This window comes from Vanellus vanellus (genome assembly GCF_965231255.1).
Source record: "Vanellus vanellus genome assembly, chromosome: 4".
NCBI classification, from domain to species: domain Eukaryota; kingdom Metazoa; phylum Chordata; class Aves; order Charadriiformes; family Charadriidae; genus Vanellus; species Vanellus vanellus.
In genome coordinates this window covers 26,588,511-26,613,133 of record NC_138909.1, presented here as the reverse complement: position 1 = coordinate 26,613,133, position 24,623 = coordinate 26,588,511, and the positions used below count along the sequence as shown (strand labels likewise).

The 24,623-nt window shown below is 41.2% G+C and overlaps 1 protein-coding gene across 1 annotated transcript in view; it reads left to right on the top strand.

Annotated features, from left to right (window-relative positions):
• MCUB (mitochondrial calcium uniporter dominant negative subunit beta) overlaps window positions 1-24,623 on the top strand; it is a 51,547-nt gene that overhangs the window by 25,266 nt on the left and 1,658 nt on the right. The window contains exons 2-6 of the mRNA XM_082482601.1: window positions 17,041-17,119; window positions 17,380-17,550; window positions 22,035-22,139; window positions 22,355-22,515; window positions 23,361-23,564. Coding sequence (XP_082338727.1) covers window positions 17,041-17,119; window positions 17,380-17,550; window positions 22,035-22,139; window positions 22,355-22,515; window positions 23,361-23,564 — 720 coding nt within the window. The remainder of the gene's footprint in view (window positions 1-17,040; window positions 17,120-17,379; window positions 17,551-22,034; window positions 22,140-22,354; window positions 22,516-23,360; window positions 23,565-24,623) is intronic.

Here is a 24,623-nt window from a genome sequence, read left to right as displayed (position 1 = left end):
GGTATGCAGTTTTGTAATGGAATAGGTAAACACGTGTAATGTAACGGAGGTATAAGATGGCAGGCTAGCTTGACCATAAGGAGGAAAAAAAACTAGGCAATTTCTTCTGATTGCAGGGAATCCTTAAGCACTGATTATGCTTGCATTGTATGAAATCTTTTGCTGTTCTCTCTATTGCATTTTATCTTTAATTTATATTCTTGAAGACAATTCTCCTTGTGAAATGCACTTGAAAACTTGTCTTTCTGTTCTTTGTACGTGGAGTCTCTCTGGCACTGTGAAAGGTACAGTAATCCATTTTAAATCTTAGGTGGACAAACCAGAGATAGGAACAAGTAAGACCTAAATGAGTTCCAACATACCAACTAGTAATACCTACTAAAATGTACTTGTCTGTAATTCATAAATAAGATGTCAATACAGTGGAAGCACAAAATTAACTGTGAGTGCAGTGATGCCACATGTTTGGGGTGGCTGTGTAAGAGCTCTTACCTGCTGCTATTTGAGCATCCTGAGCATCTAGAACAAAATACAATTACTGGTAAAATGTGCAGATTACCTGAACAATATCGTTTACCCGTTGCTTGGCTGATTAATGGAGACGTCAGTGGTGGGTAACTCTGAATGCTTGCTGAGGTTGATTCCTTTTCATCCCTTATAACATGTAAAGGCTGGTAGAAGTTAGGGTAAGTCTCATTATTTCTTTCTTAAAATACCCCTATTTAAGGTATGGGGAATTAAGATTTTCCATTAAGCTGGAAGGCATTGGAAACTTTATCTTCTGTATCTCACTTTCACCCAGTGGTGTCATTTGAATATGTTTAAAATAAAAATCATAGGACATAAAAAATAAGGTCCCCCATCTGCAAAAAAAAAAAAAAAAAAAAAAAAAAAAAAGTAAAAGACTAAGCCCTGTCTGTAAAGGAGCCGTTCTGAAAAAGGCATGGAGGTTGTGATGGCTGGATTTGAATCCCATCATGAGGTTGTAGTCAAAAGATTTTGGGGCAGATAAGTATGGGGAGGGAACTGTGAGGTAGGAGCGTTATTCTCCCATATAATGTTAGTGAGTCTGGAATTCTGAATGCTGGAAAGTTTGTGTTTCCTTTAATGAAGTTAGAAGAATTGTTTCCAGAGTGGGAAAATATTCTACAACAAAAACCTGAAGACTTTGAATCTCAGTATCTTCTTGTCATCTATGGGTACCAGAAAGGAGCAATATTTCTGAGGCTCAATAGCTGTTAATATAAGCAGGTTAAACTCTACAGAGTTTAACCTGCTTAACCCATTAAATAGAAACATAATGCCTGCTTTTTATTTTTTTACTATGCTAGTTTATGATTGTCATCTCTGATCTATGGAAAATCTACAACATCCATTCAATTTTTTTTTAAATGAAGGCAAAGACATTTTCAGAAAAAATGTATTTCAGCTTAGGCTGAGCTGTGTGCAGAAATGCTTGTATTATGCAGCACATCAGATACGATTGATCTCACTTATCTGTTCCCTCCTTAACATCTCTGGGTGTGTTTTCTGATCTGTACTGTTGCTGGTTTGATTCCCTAGCTATTTTCAATAGCTGAACTGGACAGCAAAACAACCCCAAACAACAACAACAAACCAAAACCAAACAAAAAGCCCCTAGGGCTCTTACTGTTCTGCTTTCCATAGGATGCAGTTACCAACATAAAGGTCCAATAAACAGTGATGTATGGAAATGCTCTGTGTCAAAATACTTACAGGGCTAAACGGAGCAAGAATTAAGAGAGTTTGTCTTGTTTGACAGCCAGCACTAAGAAAGCTTCTTCCTGGAATCCAGGCTTGTGTTTAGATGGTAGAGGTATGTTTTCTGGTGAGAACAGCAGGTTGGTTGCTTGTGCAGAAGACCTGGACCCTGCAGCGTAACATCCCAGTGCGTGCTGCAGAGACCCGGGAAACGAGCACTAGTTCTGCTGGTTGGGTGCTGCTGGGCTCCTTTCTGATGTGCGGCGTGACTCGTGTTTCTCTGTTCTTCCTCCCCCAAACAAGTGTGTTTGGGTGGAAATACAAGTCCCTGCCATTCTGTGCTCTGTTTGATTGCTTGTGAGATCCCTGAGCTGAAATAGCATTGAGGCAGTTTAAATAAGGTTACACTCTTGGCTGCATGTATATTGGAAATATATAAACAGTATTAATATATTGTGGCACTTCTTACGCAACTCTCTAATAAAAATGTGGGAAGATAAAAGCTAACACAACCAGAGTTATTTGCTATCTTCATGTGTTTTTTAGCTGATCAAATCAGATATTTGATTATATTCAGTTCTTATGACTGCGAAGACATGGATTGATGTTTGTGTGGTGGTTTACATGAACTTTAGTTTACTTTATATATAGGATATCATATTTGGGCACTACCTGAACAAACTAACTTGTGTACCTGTTAGCTGTTGAGCTTTCAACCTTAACAAAAAAAGTAAGCTTTATGGCTTGATTTGTGGCAATTTAAATGGGAGGGGGAAGAATTGATTTGGATATTGTCAGTGGTGTTCTGTCACTCTCGGCCACACTGAGGAGTACCAGTGGATCTATATGCCATTTCTCCTCTGCTCTCTGGTTTCTCCTCTAAATTCACCAACATTTTTTGTGATATGACAGACTTCTAGTTGTTTTGCATCCTGCAGTTCCCCTCAGCTAGCCATTAGTGCATTGAGTACATTAACTGCTTTATCCTTTTCAAAAAGTAAATTTTGAATGTTTATTATTTGTATTTTGAAGCATATTATTACCAAAACCATGAAGATGGCTGATTACTTCTCATAAAAACCCAGGAATGTTGTCTTGCCTGTTTTCAGTACACTTTCTCCCATACGCACAAAACAGTTATACTTTCCTGCAAAGCTGAACATACAGAATATTATTGGTGAGGGTATCCATTAGTGGAGATGTAAATCTAGACAACTGTAATGACCTGTAGCAGAAAATCAGATTGGTTTTGTTTTCTGGAGAAAGTTGTTAAAATATCTTAGAGTAACACCAAGGTTAGTATTTTGTCCATATATACGCATTTGGAGATTAAAGGAAAGGTTTTAGAAGAGAACATCACTACAACTTTAAGGAAGATATCACACTGTTATGTCTCACTGATATAAAAACATGGTGCACAAATGTATGCTTTCAACTGAATCTCTTCATCCCATGTACAATAAACATTGTAAGTGATGAATGTATTATTACAAATCCCTGTAAGTGTCCATATGGAAATCTCCGGTTCCGATTACTAGAGCTTGCTCTGTGCTAGATAGAAATCCATGAGACAGGTCTCCTTAAATGTCATCCTGATGTCTGTTAACCTCTAGTGGTATAGATTACGGTGAGTTATGGTTGGCTCCGTGGACTGCTTAGTGTATTTCTGCTGTAAAGCTGAAGTTTAGAGAATGAATAACCCGGCATTTTATGAGGTGCGTGTGGATTTGGGGTGCTCAGTTGGAAGGCAGGTGTGACTGAGGTTGCAGTCTGTGGTAACTTCTGGGTGCTTGATGCCAGGCTTAAATACCTCAAGTGTGAAATACCTTGAGGGTAGTGCCCTCTCTGAAAACTTGGCTGTGAGTGACTTTGCCAAGTCTGCACGGTGAGTCAGAACCAGAATTACCACCTGATCCGACTTGCAGGTCACCCGCTCACATTGCCAGCAGGAAGAAAATTGCTGCACTGTAAAATGGCAAAGAATATGTCAGTGTGGCTCTTTCGCTTTTATGGATGTTAAAATGAGTACCTTTACTGAGATAAGAAAGATACGCTCCTATAATAGACTCCGGGAACAGTCTGTGCTGTCCCTGGCTGGGGGCAGACTGGATTGGGAAGAGCTTGCAGTAGGACTGCAGCAAAAACAACTGAAAAGCGCGTCAAAGATGAAGAGGAAGGACCTGTTTATAAGCAGTTTATAAAGCCATTTTCCTACAGAACAGTGGTTTCTCACCACAGATTGCACACCTTTTCCATGCTTCTGACACCACCTTTGTTATAACTTGATTATTCTAAGAAAGGCACTAAATAACATGTCCTTGAATATGGTGCCCACAGTGCTCTTAACCTTGCCAGCATTCAGGCTTCATGAGTGGCCACAGGCTCTGAACAGCACTATTTGCAATGCTCCAGTGCTCTCCAGTGTTCCCGCTGGAGGTAATGCTGCTGGTGACCTAATGGAAGATGACAGTCTTTCCACATTGTTAGAGATAGAGGCAGAAAGTATTTTTTTTGGTTGGTTGGGGATGCTTTTGTCCATATGCACAGAATAACATGTTTAAACTCTTCTAAATACAAATTAATTGTTGTTAGAAGGGTACCGGGTAAACACGCTGAGGTGGAACAGCTCATCTGCTCCTGCTCTGCTCCTCTCTGTTGGTTTGGTGGTATGGAGTGGCAAGCTTGCTGCCAGGAACGAGCAGATGTTAGATGTCAGTTTTTGAGTAACCTCTCTGTAATCATATTTAATTTAAAATTAACATCTCTAATGTGCTAATGTTTTCTGCATCCTGGTAGATGGAACGTAGGCTGTTGGATCTTTGAGCGCTTGTTAACCGTTTCTGACTGAGTGGCTGGTAGCTGCGTAATTAAATAATCTTAAATCTGAGTGGAAACTGACTTTGGTAGGCACACATACAGCATGATTATGTGTCTTGTTCCTGTAGGAAACTACACTACCAAAGCAAAAGAAAAATCCAGTTTATCTGTAACTTTGCTCAAGAGTTCCAACCTGAGATGGAATGATGATGGGAGGTTTCCCCTCTTCTTCTGTTGGCAGAGTTAGTAAGGCTTTGAATTGCCCCTGATGAACTGAGAAACTTCACCTGGAAAATATTAGGTCACTTGGAAATTCAAAAGTGCTATTTTATGAGACATATAATATGGAGCTGCCTTGCTAATCAGTTTATGAAGGTAGAAGTGCAGTGAAGACACTTTAGATTCCTTCAGGGCCAGGAGTTTTTGCAGGTGCTGATGTAACCTCTGCTCTACATCTTCCTTCAGATCAAAGTTGATAAAAGGGAGAAACAGGTTCCATAATTTTTAAGGGTGATTTTAAATTCAATTTTATATACAGTTTTCACTTTACAATTAATGCTTTCCAGTAAATGGTTTAGTTGGTGAATCAAAAATGTGGATTGTCCCTCTGTGTTAGTGTTTTGAGGATTGATTTCTTTGCCATTTTCAAGAGAAATTGAATGCAACCTGTTGGCTTACACCCCCCCCCCCCCTTTTTTTTTCTGCACAAATTGCATATTCATAATGCTTTACAAAATAAGATAAACTTGTTATTCTTTGACTGTTAATATCAAAACGTAGCAGCAGAATATTTTCCTGGTAGGATATCTCTTTGCATATGCATGTTTACATTACAGAGGAGTAACTTCAATTTTCCAGTGAGCCTGTGTTAAAATTCCAAGATTAAGAACTAAACAGTTTTCAGGTCCTTTGAATGCGAGAAGTTTATATGTTCCACAGCTTCTTCTGGGTTGTAAAGCATGAACAATGAGCATGTCAAACCCATAATAATTATAATTAAGTTATTTGAAATTTGACGTTACATAGAATTCCTGTATGAATTTGGGTGCGTGTTGGGGGTGGAGCGAATAGAGTGACCACAGACCATTCCTTTTCTAGGTCAGTGGTGTGGCTTGTTCTGGAGTACAGGCTATAAACAGGACATAGAGCACTTCACAGGATTTATTTACCTTCTTTTAGAATTTTCTTTTAGTAATGGTTTCCCCAAATCACATGCTTCCATTCAGTTAGGAGCAAGTCTGGGATGAAACTGGGCTTTAACTGCAAACTTCACTTGATTAATTAACAAGGTGAGAGGATTTGTTGGACATAGGTTAGAGAAAACTTGCCAGCATAAACCAGACTTTCATCGGTGTTGCAGGCTAGAGATTCTGCCGTCCACAGGAGTCTGATTCATCAGTGGCAGCTTCATTTAAATGTGTCCCAAAGTACAGAGTTGGGTAGGAAGTCCTGCCTTATAATCATTGGGTTATAGCGATCTGCTTGTGTTGGAAGACCAGATGACTACATGCGATATATATTGATGTTACTGTGGGGCTTTTGAGTGTTGGTTGCTTGTTCTACGTGGCATTAAATTCTTGTTTGCTTTAGCGTTGTAAGGGGTTTGTAAAAACACGTTGTAAACCCTGTATTTAGAGAATGCAGGTTCTTGCCCTGTTTGTTACATCAGTCTTTCAAATGCACGTCCTGAGTGAATTAATAGAGGAAGGGGAAATAGAACAACTCTTAATTGGCTGGAGTTCAAAGGCTTTGGGGTGAAAAGTGAGCAGCTAACATGCAGATTTGCCAACCCCTCTGGGAGGCACAGCGGGCGCATCGGAACACAGGTGCTGGACCATCCAGGGCGTACAGAGCCTTTCATCTTCTTGTACTGGTTTGAATTGTTTTTCTCATGATAATAAGCTTTAGGAAAAGCCACTAGAAACCTCTACAGGAAATCTTTAGTTCTTCTGTTTGCTGTGCCTGCTCTATAGAAAGGTATAAATGTACAGGCTGCTTGTACAGAGTAAAGACTGAAGGGCAGAGTGATAGTTCAGTGTAACACAGCCAGTATTGGTTGTTGATTTCCAAATATCACTGCTGTCTATATGCTTTATGCTTTTCTCCTATAGGAAGAAGGTGAAAATCGGACTATGCTGGATTTGATAAGGAATGTTGCAAATGAGTTCACTGAGTCACTATTTCAGCTAAGGTGTCTTTTTAAAACACTGATGTCCACAGCTGAAACATGGAAGTGGGCAGCATTGGCAAAGCCACAGCCATTTGATGTTTTTCTTGAACAGCAATGGGAGAAGATAGACTTCTAAAAGAAAAATAGAAAAAAAATAAAATGTTTTTCTCTTAACATCTGGCGACATCTCGGTGTGTCACTTTGGGTGATAGCAATGTTTGAGACCTCTATCCACAAGTATTTGAGAGTGATAGGTCCTTAGACAAAAGTCTTAAAGTGCTAGGATGTGCTTATCAGGACCTTTGCTGGACTCGGGTTAATGAGGCCTCTGCACGCCCAACAGCACAGCCACGTTTTGGTTCATGCCAGCGGAGCGGTTGGATCTTCTAGCCATCTCTGCTGTGGCTGCCCTTTTAGCAGGTACGTTGGTGAAGCTACTTCTCCCAGCAAAGCTCTTTTCCAAGAAAACAAATAGACGGTTGTAAGCTTGCCTACTTAGACCAGTTTTGTGGTTTTAAAAATATTTATGTCGACCTCTGATAAAGGACTTTGACCAAAGTTGTCTTCTCAAGCAAAGAGTTGCTGTTGCTACCGCAGTGTTGTTAAACCCAGAGTGTTGCAGCGGTTCTGCAAAGTGTGTGTCATGGCTGGAAGCTCTTAAACGCATTGGTGCTGATGTGTTTGTAGTGGCCCCTTTGATCTTGTTGCTTAGAAATGTTTACTTTCTGTGCTTTGGTCTGGTGGTTTTTGTTTGTTTGGATTTTTAAATTTATTTTATTTTCTATTTTCCTGCTCCAGGATCTGTTAAATGGCAGCTCTACAGCTGCTGACAAAACCTGTTGAAGTTTCTATTAAATTGTGATCTGAAGTTTGCTGTTGGTTACTGGCTATGAATGTTCTTATAGTGTCTGCCCTAGAAATTTTTTTTTTAATGTTATTCATCAGAAGCCATGGAAAGGGAAAGGATTAGTCTTCTCTGTTTATTTGGCTGTTTATGCCTTTGTTTTCTTTGGTTACTTTGTAACAAGGCTACAAAATATATTTTGCACTCACTGCAAGCAATTTGAGCATCCACAGGAGTGTAACAGCATGTAAGGCTGGAATATAAACTACTAAGTTCCTTTGGGGACTTACTCTGTCTGTTATAAGGGATATAAATCATTGTATCTACATACTAATACCAACCACTAGCAGAGAAAGACTTTTGATTTCATCTAATCTGTCAGTTCTTCTGTTTCTACCTTTTTTTCTTTCTTTTTTTTTTTTTTTAAGCAACCGTAAGAAATTTGTGTTTTCCCTGTGGAAAAATACCTATTTACAGCTGCCTGTGCAAAACACTGGTTCCTAAGTGTTTGGGCTGGTCTAACTGCAGACCTTTTAAAAAAACAAAGGAACAGAGATCTGGAGATGTTTATAAAAACATCTTTTTTGGTCTGCTATGTTAAAGTAATGATATAGACAAATCATTCCTGGAAATGTTGCGGTAGGAGAAAAAGGAGAAGCCTCTTTAATAGTGCAACATTCAGATACTTGCACCTAGATTTGCTCTAAATTATACTGGGACTTATCCTGACACGCACATAAGACTAAGTACCTACTCTCTATTACTGTCCTTTGTTGCCTTAAATTTAATCCCTAACGCTTCCTGCCCCTCCAAATAATAATTAATTATTTAATTAAAGAGCCTGTTTGCTCAGTCTGAATGGGCAAATGGAATGAATCCTCCATGTCCAGCTGAAGTCAAGCGCAGGATTTCTCGGTCTGCGTTTTCTTGCTGGGACGGACGGCATCCTCTGCGCTAAGGTGACCGGGAGAGTGTTTGAGAGCGATGGGAAGCGGAAGGGCACTGCCCGCGGCTCTGCCGCTCTCAGAGCTGGGCTCGCAGAGCTGGGCTCGCAGAGCTGGCTGGAGGCTGCCGTAGGTGGCTGAATCTGCAGCGAACAGTCTGCATTGCCAGGAAACCTTCTGCTTTTGGGATGGTGGTGTTTGGGTAGCAGAAATTGTTAGCTGTGGGGAAATGCTCTTCAAAAGAGAGCAAATTTTCACTACTACTACTACAACATAAGAAGAGTACAGTTAAGCTTTTAGGGAGGGGGAGAAAAAAGCTAGGGCAATGGAACAGGGGAGATGGTTGCTTTGATTTTGCAGGGTATTGGGGTTCCTCTTGGCTTGTGGTCAGATCCTAGGGAGATCTGAGAGGGGACCAGGTGGGAAATGCACCCAGTGGGGAAGAGATGGAAATGATTTGCTGGAAAGGTGGCTGAGTGGGGAACGGAGGGGATGCTGTGGAGAAGAGCCAGCTTTCCCTGCCCGGCACGTTTCAGCAGCTGTGCAGCTGGTTCCCCTTCCAAGGTCTGTCTGATGGAGCGGATCTGCAGCATGTTACCTGCTAAAAAACTTGCTGAAAAGCTGTGTGAGAGCCATCGCTGGGGATTTCTTCACTGCTGATAATTCTGACTGACCTTTTTGCATGCACCTGTCAGATTCTAAGCCCCGAGTCAATCAAATTTCCTAAGCACTCTCTTCTTTATTAGCCATGCTGTAAATGCCTTAAGGCATTTGAAATCTGCACAGTTGAGTAAAGAAAAGCCTGGGAAAACAATACTCATAAAATGAACAGAAGTGTGTCCTTGTAGGTGTATAAAAAACTGTGGTTTTTTTTTTTTTTTTGCGTTGGGGGGGGTAGGGTTACTTATATTGTAAATAGAAGTGTCCATTCTAAATGAAAATGTTGACAACCAGTTCTGTTTTCTGAGTTGCATCTTTTTCCTGCATGCTACAAGCTGCCCAGTGCTTTCAGTCTGAAAAGCTCTGTAAGAAAAAATGGAGAGTTGGCTCTAACTTTGGTAAACCTTTAATTGCGTTCATCTGACTTTGCATCCTTATCTCTCCTCTGTTATCTCATTTCAGCTGAAATTTAAACAAGCTTTTTCTTGGCTGGCATATTGAAGAATTAGTGTTATTCCTAGTGATGTGTTTGAGCGGAGTTTTTTTTTGAGAGAGAGATAGGAAAGCAGCTGCATGCATTAAGATACACTCTTTCCAAGACATTTGTAGGAAAAGATGCAACAAGCCCATTTTCTTATCTAATAAGATATACTATAAGCATGTTTTTGAAAGCAGAATCACTCTTGTTACCCTGAAAGTAAAATTTTGCAACATTTCCCAGGTCAGGATGTCTGTCCAAGAAGGCACAGCACAAGAGCAAAGATCCATTCTGTGGGACAAATTAAAAATCCTGTCTGTGCTGACAAATTGATCTTTTGACCAAGGCTGTTGCTGGGGAACAGATGGCACAGCTCTCAAATGTAGGCTTGCTTTTGCTTTTGATAAAGCACAAATGTATTTTCATGCTATAATCTCTCCTTCTCAAAGTCTTACCCCTCTTTGATTTGCAAACTTCCTTCTAGGTGTTGCATCCCATCTTCCCTTCTGAAAATAACGTAGGTTGGGAAGAACAGCAACTTTCAGACAACTAGACTTTACTGAAAGCAGATGAAGATGCGAGATTCCCAATACTGTAAAACCTTAGACTTAGAGATGATTTAAACCTGCTTTTCTTCGTAGGAAGGGGACTGAGGTTTGATAAAAAATAAGACACAATTCTTGGTGTTCCTTCTAACAATGCACTTGGCCTGCATAATTGTTTTGTTTTTAGGCCTGTCCTTCGACGTGGTTGGATGCCTGCTTGCTTTGAAAAGCGAGGATTATCTGTACCTTCAGAGTAGTGCCCAGAAGACACTGCAGGCAAATATCAGCTGGTGTTTGTCCTTCTCGTCTCCTCAGCGCTTTCTGGTGTTGCTTCTTTGCAGTGAGGGGTCACTGTTACTGAAATGATGCTTTTGGATAGAGGAGGGTGAGGCTTAATTGCAGCTTGCTTTGAATGTCTGTTTTCAGCATCTATTTTTATGGCTCATAAAACCAATACGGATGCAAATCCAGGTGCTTCCCCAGATACCCGGAGCTCTGCATCCTCAGCTGGCCGGTGGAGAGACAGATGACCTTATTCAATGTGAGAAGAGGAACTTTTCCCCCTGTGCTCATCTGTGACTTGCAGGGACTGCATAATGGCTTCTCTCCCCTACCTGCATGTGGAGGGGGGAGTGTGCGTGTGTGGTTGGAGGAAGAGTTGGGGCAGGGAGTGGGTGAGAGAGCACAAAGGAACAGTGAGCAGAAGTCAAGCAGAGGATGCACACTTCCTCAGCAGAGGCTGGGTGGAAGGTCTCCCTCGTGAAGCCCTGCAGAAGTGGTGGATTTGATCAGCCGGGCCTTCATAAAAGGGGTTCTTGGTGGGTGGTCATCTCAATTCACTTCTCATCACAGCTGTCACTTTAGTCATTGGTAGGGTTTGTCTGACTGCTTAAATCTAGTCCCATCTGTTCTTGGAACCTGAGCAGAGGCAGGAAATGAGAGATCGTCGGGGATGATAAAGGCACAAAGAACAACAGGCACGTGAAACGGAACTTTTTTCTTTTTTTTTTATGTGCTGTAAGACAAGTGAGTTTTGAAGGAAAGTGATATGAATGCTGTATTGCTCTTGCTTCAAGATCACCAGAAGCACATCTTGCTTCAAGATCACCAGAACATGCATACTCATGTCCCGACTACTGCTTTGTTGCAAGAGACATCTTGGTTACTTTTTTAAACTTTGATTTGTACTGAGGAAAGGGTTAAAAATATGGTGGATTTTGAATAAGCTGCAGGGTTGAAATGGAAATGTTGAAATGTGAATGTAGTGCAGCTCTTGCAGTGCCCTATGGAGCAGCTGAGAGAAGGTATTCACCACACGGCGCGTATTGAGACAGGAAAGCTGTGTCTCAGGAAAAGCAGAAAATCTGTCATCCTTTTTTTCCCTTTTCCTCTCTCTAGGAAAGAGAAATGCTCCAAGTGTCAGAAGTGTCTTCCTTTGCTGAAACTGCTGCTAGGCATAGGGGTATTGTGGCAGAATGAGTGATGTGTCTCTTGTGGGGGGTTTGTTTGCCGTTTAATTTAAGCTGAGCTTCCAGAGGATGTTGCTAAATCTGACCAATGTGCCTTGAAGGTGCTGTTTGTATTGAGGTTCTAGGACCAGTGGAGAAACAATGAAAATCCTTTCAGTGTAAGCAAAGACAAATTACTGAGAAGTTAATGAGAGAGGAAGTGTTTCTGTAGCTCAAATGGGCACTTGTAAGATGATTGTAGGCGGTTGTTAGGGCTCCTGATGTCTTATTTTCCTACTCATGTGGGATTGCTTATAAAAACAGCACAAAAATTTAACAGCAGATATCTCCAAAATGGCCTTGGTGACTCATTTTAAAAAGGGAAATACCTTATGTGTAGTTATTGTTAACTTGGTCTGAATACTGATTCATTTTTGGTAATCTTGGTTGTGCAAGATCTCCAAACTCCATAGACTGTGACAGCACTTGCTTTTTTTCCTCCTTTGCCTTGGTTTTAAACCTTTCTGAAATGTCTGTTTATTCTGAAATTGCAGATTGTTACTTCACAATTAATTAATTGTGTTACTTCACAATTAATTAATTGCTCCCTTTGTTTCCCTTGGAGAATTAGACGAGAGCTGACATCATTTATATGCAGAGAATTTCTAGGTGTGTTTATTAGAGATAGCAAAGCATATAAGTCAATATGGAAAATATAAATAGCTATTTACACTACGTGTCCTCACTGAACAGTGACTAACACGTACCTGCCCTCATTTTCTTCCTGCTCCAGACCAGCAAGCAGCATCTTGTCTCGCCCTCTCCTTCACAGGCTGGGCAAGATCAGTGCGTGGGGGATGTTGGCTCATCTACTGATGCTTAGAAAGAGAGGCCCAAACATCATTTTTAGGTATTGCAACTACTGTTTTCCTCCATGATTTTTCTCCCTTCTGTTCCCTTCCCCCAGTCCTTCTCCAGCAGCTGTGTGGAGGTACCTGTACCAGATGTTGGACAAGGACTCCAGGAGGTAGCTGAGCTCTCCTCTTCTGCCAAGGGAAAGACTCTAACAGTATATTACTATCAAAAAGCACGCTGCAAGATGCATTTTAATTAGAGTGTGTTTTGCTGCAGTGTAATTAAGGGTAAAAAGCTTGTGCTTTGTGGAGTAGTGCCTTTTATTATTGTGTGTCTGTTTCAGATTCTTATCATTGCCTTAGAGAGAAGGAAATGAGAATATGGGAGACCACAGCATTCATAGTAACAGTCTGCGGTAATAATTTTTTGTGAAGGCTGCTTATGAGTTTGACTTGAGGCATTATCGACAGCATCTCACCCTAGAGGAATATAATACTTCAGTTGTAGTATTGCATAGCACTTCAAGAAGCGGGCAGACAGAGTTGAGCTGACTCTATGTTTTTTGGTGGGATGAATAGCTTTCTACTAATAATGTTAAGTTAATGGGGACTTGAATATTGAAGGAGCATTATATTATTTTTGCTGTTGAAATAACAAACCGAAACTACCAAATCTCCTGAGATGTATATAAGCAAAGACAAAACAGTTTCAAGTATGTGATTATTGGCTAGCTGCATTTTGGTTTAGAGTTTTTTACATTTTGCTATGGCAAGTCAAAATGAAATAAATCAACTAAGTGTCAAAGTGGCAAATTTGGCCTAAACCACGACACAAAGACAATCATTCCATCCCTCGGGAGGTCTCCTAATGACGTATTTTTGTCAAATTCCTTTTTCAAGGTCACTTTTTCCTGAGAAAAATATTTTTATTACTTGCTCTCCCCCTTCCCACCCACATTGCAATTTTCCACAGAACAGAAGTTATGGTTCCTGATGGGTTTTTTATTTGCATATGCAGTGCTGAGGAAGACCGGAGGCTTTCATGCCACCTCATATACTGATGATGACACCAATTTCTTACACATAACTGGTCACACATAAATTTGCTTAAGTTTGCAGCAACAGTCACGCAACATGATAAGAAATTGCTTATTTGGAACAGCTAACTCCAGAACATGCAACGTAGGTAGGTTCAGTGGATTGCCACTCTCAAAAGTGAAAAATGCAGTGTTGCTATTCCTGTCTCTCCCACTCCCCATGTCTGGCTGCTTAGTTTTCCAGATCAGTTATGCTGCTACTTTAATCCCTAAAGATGGACTGTAAACCAGATCATTGAAATTTCCACTCTGACTTTAACAGTGGCAACTCATCTGCTATTAGAGATAGGAGGTACCCTTAATATTTTTTTAAACAGCGTATATGTTTTCCGTTTCACACCAACTGGTATTTTTTAATGGACTATATTGGATTATTTTTATCACAGTTATCACTCTGTGCCTTAAATTCTCATGACTTTTCACTCCCTGAGTCCATGCCTTGAACTGAGTCAAGAGATGTGATGCACTGTGGCCGACTGCTGCTCCCAGCTGTTTTGCGTTAGGAAGCAAATACAGCTGAGGGAGAAAGGGTGTTTCACAGCTCAATGCTGTTCACAAGCCTTTGGCCCCGTTCCCAAACATAGCTGTGATTGCATTAGAGGTGTTTTAGCCAGATGTCCTGCCACGTGCGTGTTCGAGTTGCAGAAAGATGTAGAATAGCTTTCTTTAGCCTTTGTGTGGTTAGATGAATTAGCCAAGAGGTGTGTGTACTGGCATATAAATAGTAGTATGCTGTCCTCCTTACAGTGTCTCAAAGCTAAAGCTGTGATGCAATTAATTCAGGATACATTCCTTCTATTCCAGCTTTCACTGATGTTACTGTGAAGTCAATCGCGTTGTTTTGGTCCTGTAGTTCAAGTCTTCCATTTAGCCACGGTGGTGGGCGACTTCATTTCTTTTCCAGTAGGAGGGTAGGGTCATTCCAAGCACCTTGAAAGGAGCACAGTGATTTGGCTGTAGGGCACAACCTAATGGTTTAATAACTTCACTGAAACTGGAGATTTACATCTGGAAACATGGGGAGAAAAGTTAACTCAGCCCTTCGTGCTTCCCAACTAATCAACCTAGAGCTTGTATAGAAAGAGTTCATTATTTGGAACTCAGTTCAACTCCATGGCTCAGTGGCTTCTGCTTTTCTTCATATATTCTTTGTGGGTGATTTTAATGAGTAAGCTGCATTAGCAGACAATCTAAAAAAGGAAGAAAAAGCTTCAGTATATAAAGATTCTTTCAATGGATCGTGAATGGTAAATGTCAAAGTCTAAAGAATAATAGAGTTAAATACCTTAGAGATCTTATTTCAATACATGGAATTTAATGTCATAAATATTTTTAACTTAATACATATTAATATATTAACATATTGAGATATATAAATTGTTGAATGTGGTGTTTCTTCCATAAGTAAAGTAGATACCCAAATTCACAACAAAAGAAATTAGGTAACCTTCAGTTACAGGCTGGATGCAGTTCAGTGCCTGGGGCGTGTTGGATGATAGATATCTAGATATTGATTGCAAAGTTACGAACCAAGTGTCTGTAAAAAAATTAGTTCCTTAAATATCTCCCTCTGAAGGAACAATCCAGGTTTTGTTATATTCAAGGCTATTGAGTATTACTATGGACTGTTCTCATCGGTGTGTTTCAGGGTCTTTTGTGGAAAAACAGATCAGGTGTTGAATGTTGTCTCCCTACTGTTGGGCTGTATGTTTCTAGACATTTCGTGGGTGTAGGTGCCCCTGTAGATGAGGTGAGAACTGAGCTGTGTGTCCTGCTCTGCTCCAGGGAAAGTCTCTTGCTCTGCTGGAGCACAAAGAAGTTACCACGCATGTCCTGGCTCTGGGTCGACCTTTGTCACTCCTGCAATCCTACTGTCTACCTTTTTTAAACAACACTCTTGTGTTCAAGGTATTTTGCTATTCGGTCTAGGTTTCTGACTGCCTGTGATGCCTGAAGATTACAATACACAAATTTCTTAGTGATGGAAACTCCCCAAGTGATTTATTTTATTTTCTTTAAATCCTGAAAAGGGCTTGCTCCAGTTAGAAAGCTAGGGCAAAGTCAGAATCTTTGAAACACTCATATTCATTTTACAGATGAATTCTTTATTTAACCTAACAGCGTATTCCTATTCAAACAGTCAAGCTTGTGATTCTTTAAAAACAAATAAATCACATGAATGTGGTGAACAGTGCTTGGCATACTGAATGGGCAGAGGCCTCTTGCATCTGCAGCTTCCCTTTCCTGCCTCGTCGAAGGAGATTAGCTTGCAGACTCTGAAATGTTGTGGCCTTCAGAAAGATGAGCTATAAAGCTCCCCAGAGGGAGAATCGGTCCTTGTCATCTCTCCCCACATTGTTTCGTGCTTCCCCCAGCTATCATATTTCAAACCCCATGCCTTGGTCCAGCCCACGCAGAGTTTTTGTAACCAGCTTAGTCAGGGATGTGATTTCCCTTCCTACTTCTGCGTGTTACACTTAGTTTATAGCAGTAATGCCTGCTTTGTGGGAGTCGCTGCAATAAAATTGCTCCTCTCCCTGTGCGGGGGATTAGGTGTAGAAGCAGAGGACTTTTGTGTGGGAGCAGTTGCATCTTCCACAGCGTGTCTGGACTGCTTTAAGTACACGGGTATAATCAGAGCAGTTTGTCTTCTCTGTTTTGACATTGCTGTTTTGAAGCAGCTTGATGGTTATCACCAATGTCCCTGGAAGGGACGGGCTTGGGAGCGCAACCATGCAGGTTTAAAAACCTGCTGCCATCGGTGTCCCAGGACGTGGGGGATACCGATTGCATCTGGGTACCCTTCCTTCGATGTGGTTCCCGTGGCTGGTGGTGCTGTTAGTTGCAGCAGCGTCTCAGCTGGAGTCGAAACAGCTGTTCATATTTAAAAAATAAAAATAAAAGGTCTTCCGTACTTTGGCAAGCTGCATTGTTGTTATTGTCTTTTAACACCATGAATGTCAACAGTTAACTTTTGGGATATGGTATATAATTATGAAGCAAAGGGGAGTGACCTCAGTCGCATATTTTATTTGAGATCGAGTGCCATTCTGTTTATGATTCAGCAGTAAGAGACGACGGAAGCCATGCCCACTGTTTCAAGTTACACTGTGGACTCTGAACTGCTGCAGAACCCTTCTGCCTTCAGACACCATGATGTAGAGATCTTTCACGTGGCTTTCTTTCTTTCCTTCCCCTTCCCCTTTTTCCTTGAGTTATTTAAACCACGCTAGACAAAAAGTTGAACAATGGGCAATACCTTAATACCTTTGGCAACGTTTGTGCTTTCCGTAAGGATGGTTCCATCTTTTACGTAGAAATTGGGGTTTTTCTTCAGATGGACACCTCTGTTGTCAGACCACACAGAAGCAGATCACCCTGACAGTCTGGGCACTGCCTTTGACCAGATAAATCTTGTATCCTGCCCTTTCTAAAGCAAACTCCCTGTGTCCGTGCTGCAGGTGTGGCCATGGAGGCACGGTGGAGCTTGGTGGGGCCGGGAAGGAGCAGCACCTTACAGCACGCTGGTGCCATCTGACGGTAAGCTTGCCCAGCAGGTTTGCCCCCTCTCACCAAAGTCAGCCAGATTTTCATTTATTTTGTGGAGGTAGGGTGAGATGATGTTAATTGCATGGGGGTTTGGTATATATATTTATTTATTTATTATATATGTCCCAGAAGTAGAAGTACTATAGTCATTAAAGAAATCTATAATGTATTGTGTGGTTTTCTTTATTCATCCTGTGCTTTAAAATTAAACTACAACTTACAATATGACTCTCACTTTTTTTTTCCCCCAGAAGTAACTATTAATTACAGACATGGTCTTCCCGTGATAACTCTTACGCTGCCCACAAGAAGCGAACGCTGTCGGTTCACTGTTAAGCCAACGGTTACCACCGTAGGGGCATTCCTGCAGGATGTGCAGAGAGAAGATAAAGGAATTGAGAGGGCAGAAGTCTTTGCAACAGGTATCTTACACTTCTGTCATTCCTCAAAATGAATACTTTCCTTTTCAAACGGACTGTACTTCTCTCCAGAAGCACAAGAGCGCAGTCCTCCATCAGGTTTAGCATTGTTGCCGTTGGGGTAGTTCTTGAATGCTTCTGGGCTTTATTGGTGTTTCAGATTTAATATCCGAGTACCCTTGGAAAGGCTGATGAACAATGCGGAATTGGACATATTACTGTAACCATCCCTATATTCCAGTAGTGTTCTCTGTCTTTTTCGGGTAGCTTCTCTTTGTAATGCTGTCTTTAAATAAGTGTCTCTCTTCTGGTTTCCTTGATACCTTTTTCTTTCCTTGTCCTCTGTGATCATTCTTAAAGGCAACCAGTTGGGCTCTTGAACATGATATCTGCCAGTTATTCTGTGTTACCCAGAGCTAGAAGAATCTGTTTGCCATACTATAAACTTAAACTCATATGGAAAACTTATTAAGAGTTAAGCAATGAGATAACATGTGCAAAAATAAAGGGCAGCTTTTTGAGACTTTTGGGAGGCTTAATTCATCAGCTATAGTACTTTGGGCCCTTGGGTTGAAAGGAAAACGCTATACTGATGCGTTAGCATTGATGTGGTCTTTCTGCCCTGTAGCATACTGTTTATCCCATTGTCCCAAATCTTCAAGTAATTTTCTCAAGCTCTGCTTGCTGTTTTCATGTGTTTTGTCTCTTTGGTCTGTCTGTTGATAAAAGCTAACATCCAGTTGCTTAAACTGGTTTTCCATTTTATTTTCAAGACAACTCAGTCTGTATTTTGGCAGTGCTTTGTAGTCTTTCTGCAGCAATTCTGAAAAGATTTGCAACCCCTGTCCTGGTCCTAGAGAAAGACAGTCTCAAAAGTAGGAGTGAGATGTAGCTCTCTTGTCTGAATCTGGTAGAATAGGTACTTGAATTTGGCTAACTAAAAGCATCTATTTCCTCCCTCCCCCCCCCCCCCCCCCCCCCCAAATGAAAGAAAAAGAAAAAAGGGATAGCTATATCCCTATAGAAAGATTTTTTTTTTTCCATCGTTTAACACGTACGCAGAAGAAAGGATGGGGTCAAGGCAAGTTGGTCAAAAGGCTCGTAACTGGATGCATTCATAATGTTCCTTTTCATCCTGGCTGATATTGCAGAGGGCTGCAGGGACTTTTAAAGGAACTCAAAATAGATCGATGCTCCTAGAAGATCAGAAAGCCAAAGATCTAGGAGAAGCTGCCTTAGTTGCCTTTAAAAGCACATTTAGTAAACAGGAAAATACCACATAGAGCAATATATTTATATCTCTAGAGCAATGGAGATGTGATCTGTGTGGATCCCAGTGTGTGCATGAGCTTTGTGTACGCAAGAACTTTGGTGGCGTTTTGTTTTTTTTCAGTGCTTGTCTGCATTCTGTAAGAAACACCTGTATCTTCAGGCGCCACTGTGACAAATCATCGTTATCAGAAGCTGTCCTTCCCCTTAACATGGAAATTTTCACTAAACAGGATTCCTTACTGGGATGAGGCAGGGCTAACCAAGAACATGTGCCAGCAAACTGTTAACCTCTGAGTACTGCTATCTGTGCAGAGACATCCATGACAGAGGTATTTGTGGTTCCCTGCTGAATCCCATTCTTCTGTGGTGTGTCAGCAAAAGCTTTATGCACACTACTCATTCCGCTTCAGTACAAATGTCGGTCATTTGTGAAGCCTAAGATAATTTCTGTAAGAAACCCACAAGGCTGGCATTTTTGGCATGGACCAGCAGTAGGTTCAACACCTGGAAAGGCATTTGGGCTGTTTTCACCTCATTTGTCTCATCTGTTTAATGCACACACCCCCACCCCAGCCCCTGACTTTGGAATAGAAACACTGCTTTGATTAAAACAAGGGCTGTTACAGTTCTCTACTCTGTATTTTTCAAGTGCCAGGCAATTGTAATGGTAGAGAACAGCTTAGATGTTTAATTTATTAGGAAACTGATACTGTAAAGAGAAACTATTGGTCAAGTACCGAGAGTTGAGTTTAAACATTTATTATTAAAGAAAAATTATGAAGCTTTGATTTAGTGCAGACACTTCTCCTGTGTCATTTAGCCATTAAATGAAACCCAACCTTAATTGAAAGCATTAGTGCTGCGTATGATGACTCACTTTCATTTTCTGTAGATTTGATTTTGGTCCTGCAGAACTTCTGTAGACAAAAAATGGCCCTGGGTCCACATTTGAACACCTGTGCTTAGGCGCAGGAAGGAAAGTAACCTTTTGCTGAAAGCCTGTGGGAAATTTTCTAAAATAAACCAACCCCCTTCACCTGCCCCATGCCCCCAAGTTTTCTGCTTTTCAGTTAATGAAAGGTTGGACAGGTTAATAAATTGGTATTGTATCACATCCAGAACAAAAAGCCTGTCTGGCACGTCTTCTGAAAAGTATTTTTTGCTTAAATGTCACTTTATAAATGTCACCTTAATAATTTACATGCAAATGAGCTTTGACGTTCTATTAATGCTATAAAAAAAAAAAAGAAAAAAAGAAATGAGTGGATTGGCACATTAAAATTTCAGATTTTGGATTGAAAGTGATAGCCTTCCAGGTTGGCTACCCACACAGAGTAGGTCGGGGAGCCAGCTGGTGTGTTAGCTCATGGAGTTCAGTCATTTCAGCAGATGGGGCCCGAGAAGAGAGTTAATAAATCATTGCAGGTGCAGGGTTGTCTGTGGTGACTTTCTGTATTGGGCATGTGGGGACAGATGGAGGAGCAGGGGCAATAGCACTGTGACAAATATTTACATACAAAAATCTTCATATTTTTTAGCCTGATCATTATTCATCTCAGGAGTAGAGCTGCTGTTTTCCGCCACTGCGCACCCCTTGGCAGGGGAAGATGCCATCCTTATGTATAGGAAGTGAAGACCTGGTCAAACAGCTACTGTGGAGCAGCTGCTCTGTAGCTTGTGACCCCCCCCCATACCACAGCAATGCACCCACCAGCAGTGGTGTGTGGCTCCCGGCGTTCTTGGCCATCTGAACCCCCTGGGGGGGCTGGTCTTACTGGGTGGTTCCGGGATCTGCTGGACTTGGGCCAGTGAGAGCTCCAAAGATCCACCATTACATGTTGCTGCTAATGACTCCAGGAGCTCCTTTCCGGTGTCTTCAGCTCCCTGTGGGATGTGATGTGTTCCTTTGCCTCCCAGCTGTGATGAGGCGCGGTGGATGGTGAAATGAGGAGGAGATATGAAAGCCAGCAGGCAGGCAGAGTAGTAATATACTAAAGAAAAGAGGTTATTTTCAAACTTCATGCCCCTTTAAACAGGAAAACAAAAAGCAGAGATGGTACAAAACAGATCTAGATTTCAGCAGAGGTTTTAGATTACATCTGTTCTTGTGTATTGAATGTAAAATAGTAAGGGGTCCATTTCTCATTTGGATGCAGCAATTTTTCCTGTTGTACAAGAAATCAGAAACGTTGCCAGAGTGCTAATCTTGCAAGATCTCCTGTGTTGAGAGTGCCCTGAGAAAGGCTGCAGTGTGTCTGTGCTGCTGGATGCGAGTCTTCGTATATTGAAGTTGTGGTCCATCTACCAGTGGCAAATCTTTTCTAAGCCCTAGGCAGACACAGATACTGCCTTTGGGGTGAAAGGGCCTTTGGCAAAGAAAAATGGTAAAGAGGGAATGAAAAGAAGGCACAATCGTAAAATTGTAAAAAATCGGCATAAAATCTTTAACCACCAGCTTTCCTGATGGAATGTCACAGTTGCCCCCTTGTCCCTGATTTTAAGTCATTGAAAATAGATACAATTTTTTTTTTTTTTCTCAGCCTGTTCTCTGTGTTGCTGATGAGATGGCATTCATGTAACTTTTTGCATAAAAAAGAAAAGTAGAAAAGGGCTCTCCAGAGGTTTTTCTCCATGGCTCCTGGTCTGCCGTGTACTGGACAGTCTAGCTATCTATTTCTTAACTCCCAATCACAACTGATAGTGAAACAGAGTGATTTCAAATAACATTAATAAAAATTTGAACACCACTACTGACAAGAATCGCTCCTTTTGGCCAGAAGAGCTTGTTTAAGGAAAGACATACATCTAGAACTGAAGATGAGGTCTTTGAAGGTCTTTGAATTTCCCAAAACCCATTGTCCTAGTGAAGATGCAAATTTGTGTGAGGATGGAAAAATAAAAATGCAATTCGTTACTGTTTTATGCCCTCCCCTTCCCAATGGGTCAATTCTAGTCATGATCATAACACAAGAAAATGCAAGTCAGCTCATAGTAGTGACAAGTCCAAATGACACTGCTAGAGAAAGCATTCAGGCACACACTCTGTGTTCATGTGTTCCTCCTTACTGTTTAGTATCGGTTACAAGATTTACTAAAAACACAGTTCCCTTCCAAATATTATTAATAAAGAACTCTAGCTGTTATCGCTTAGAAAAGTGCTAATGTTTAAGATTCTTTATGATAAATGATTTAGAACTGAAACCTTTCTTCTGCAGATGGTAGCAAGGTCTCTGATGCCACCTTGATGGAGGTCTTATTGATGAATGACTTTAAACTTGCTATCAACAACACAGCATACAGTGTGTCACCTCCTGCAAAAGGTAAGAGCGATGGTTAATAACTCTGTTTCACTTCATCTAGTGAAAGGCATGGGAAGTCTCAGAAAACAGGAACTTGTCTAGAGAATGGAATTTATCCTTTTGTTGTTGTTTTTTTTTACCATTGGGTGGTCCTGCTTTTTGGGGTTGGAGGTGGGGAGACGGTGAAGAAGAATGAGTTCTCGAAATGTTTTATATGACAAACATTTTCTTTTCAGATAAGCTGAGTAGTGAGCATGCTACTGAAATGGAAGATATCAAATCCTTGGTTCACAGACTGTTTGTGGCTCTACATTTAGAAGATCACCAGATCAAGAAAGAGAGAGAGTTGCTGCAGAAACTGGACCATCTGAAAGAAGAGCTGCTGCCTCTTGAACAGGTTGGAAAGTGGGGTTACTTTTTTTTTTTTTTAAACTCAAAAGCATTTTCTTTCATCACAACTAAGTTCTGTGATAGAAAAAAAAAATCAGCATGAATGGCTAGGGTGCATCTGTTTTGTTTGTTACATAAACAAGGGTCAATTCCAATACAATTCAAATTATTTTCAATTCAGTTCTTTTCCCTCCTGTTATGCGCATGCTCTGGGTAGAAACCACACCACCTGGAGAAATCTGTCGTGAACAAGCCTAAGCATAGCTAGTGTTGGGATTGAAAGTCCACTTGGTCACCTGTTGCTGTATGAGTTCTGAATACCCATTACAGAAGAAAACAATAGTGAGGTAGCAATAATCTGTGGCTTAGGGTGGGGTTTTCTATATCACCAGGGCAGCAAGGCAAATTGTTTGGACTAATGGTTGCTATAAATCAAGAAGGGAAGGTAGGAATGTTGCTCTAGTGCAGGCTAAGTTAACGCAGCATGAGGAGAGACAGACAGAAAGAGCCTGACAAAATGGACAAACTTCTCCTTGGCTTCAGACCTGCTTTGTGAAGATCAGCCTCAATGTTAACCAGAGCTGCCTTGAACGGTAAATTGAAATCCAGTAGACATAAATCCCTAGTAGTGGGAAGGGGGGCTTAAAAGCAGGATTTCTTGGGGCACAACAGCCAGATCTAGCTGCCCTTGCATTTCAGTCCTTTTCTTTCTCTGCAGGGTAAGTTGGTAAGAGGAGTCAGTAAAAGATCCTGGAAAAGGATCTAGCCCAGCAGGACAAAACATAGTTGAGGAGCTGCTCATCAGTTGCACTTATATTTGGTTGAACAGGTTTCTATATTTCTTTTCCTTAGATGAAAGCCAGAATCATGGAGAGTGCAGATGCAAAGACCTCCAGGCTGCTATGGGTCGGCTTAGCTCTGATGTCAACACAAGGGGGAGCGCTGGCCTGGCTCACTTGGTGGGTCTATTCGTGGGACATCATGGAGCCGGTTACATACTTCATCACTTACGGGAGTGCCATGGCTTTCTATGCCTACTTTGTTCTTACTAAACAGGTAAGTCCTCGTTTTGTAAATGTCTGGAGTATTGTAAAGGAGGATAACTGACTCTGAAAATCACAATGTTGGGGCTCTGATGAAAATGTAATTCAGCGAGTTGTTTTGCTGCCAGACAGGGACTTGCTTTTGATCCCTAATGGGGCTGGATACGAACGTTATATTATGTAAAGTCAAGCCAGGTACTGTTACACACAAACTGCAGACCAGGTGCTGAGCATAACTACTACCTAGAAGATTTCATAACCTAGGGAATGCAAAGCGATGAAAGAAGTCTCTCCTTTTACTTTGTATTTTTGTAGATCACTTCGAAGAGTAAACAGCACCTTGCACATTGCTGTAAAGGGAGAGCGACTGGTAGTGCTGTGCCAGTTTGTGAGTGCTGCCTTACAGCAGGCCAGGAAGCAAATCACTGAACAGTAGCTTTTATTTGCTGGAGTTTATGTATAAACGGAGCAGGGTGCCAAACTGTTTGGAAATGTGGCAGTTGCATTATTGAAATATACCTAATTTAGTGCCTGGAAAAATGTTACTGCTTTGTTCTTCATATCCTGACTGCTTTTCCTTGACTTTGAATGAATGGCGATAAATCTAGGACAGCTGAAATAGCTGAAATAGGGCACGAAACGGGTATTGTTTAGAAGAAAAAAAGTTTGCTGAGTAACAAAAAAACAGACCTTAACTGAGCTGCACAATACAGACTCGTCCTGGAATCCTGTAAGACTTCGAGGAATGTTTTCTTTCTCCTGTTTCAGCTCTGTACTTTACTCCCAAAGTGGACATCCTGATGTCGAACTTTCTGTGATGCAAAACTCTTTTTGTTATGGAGATATGTGGAAAAGTAACCAAGGCTCCCTTCCATTGAGACATCAGGTTCCTTTAGTGAAAAGGGGAGAGGTGTCTGCTTTTATGAACAGCTGACTCTGAATGCCAGTTTCTCACTGATTTTTACGAAGGGCTAAGGCACTCCTACTTTTTGTATATGAGTAGATAAAGAGATGACTACTTGGCTTTTTTGAACAGCTGCTGGCACCGCTGCTTGAGACTTTCAAATAAGTC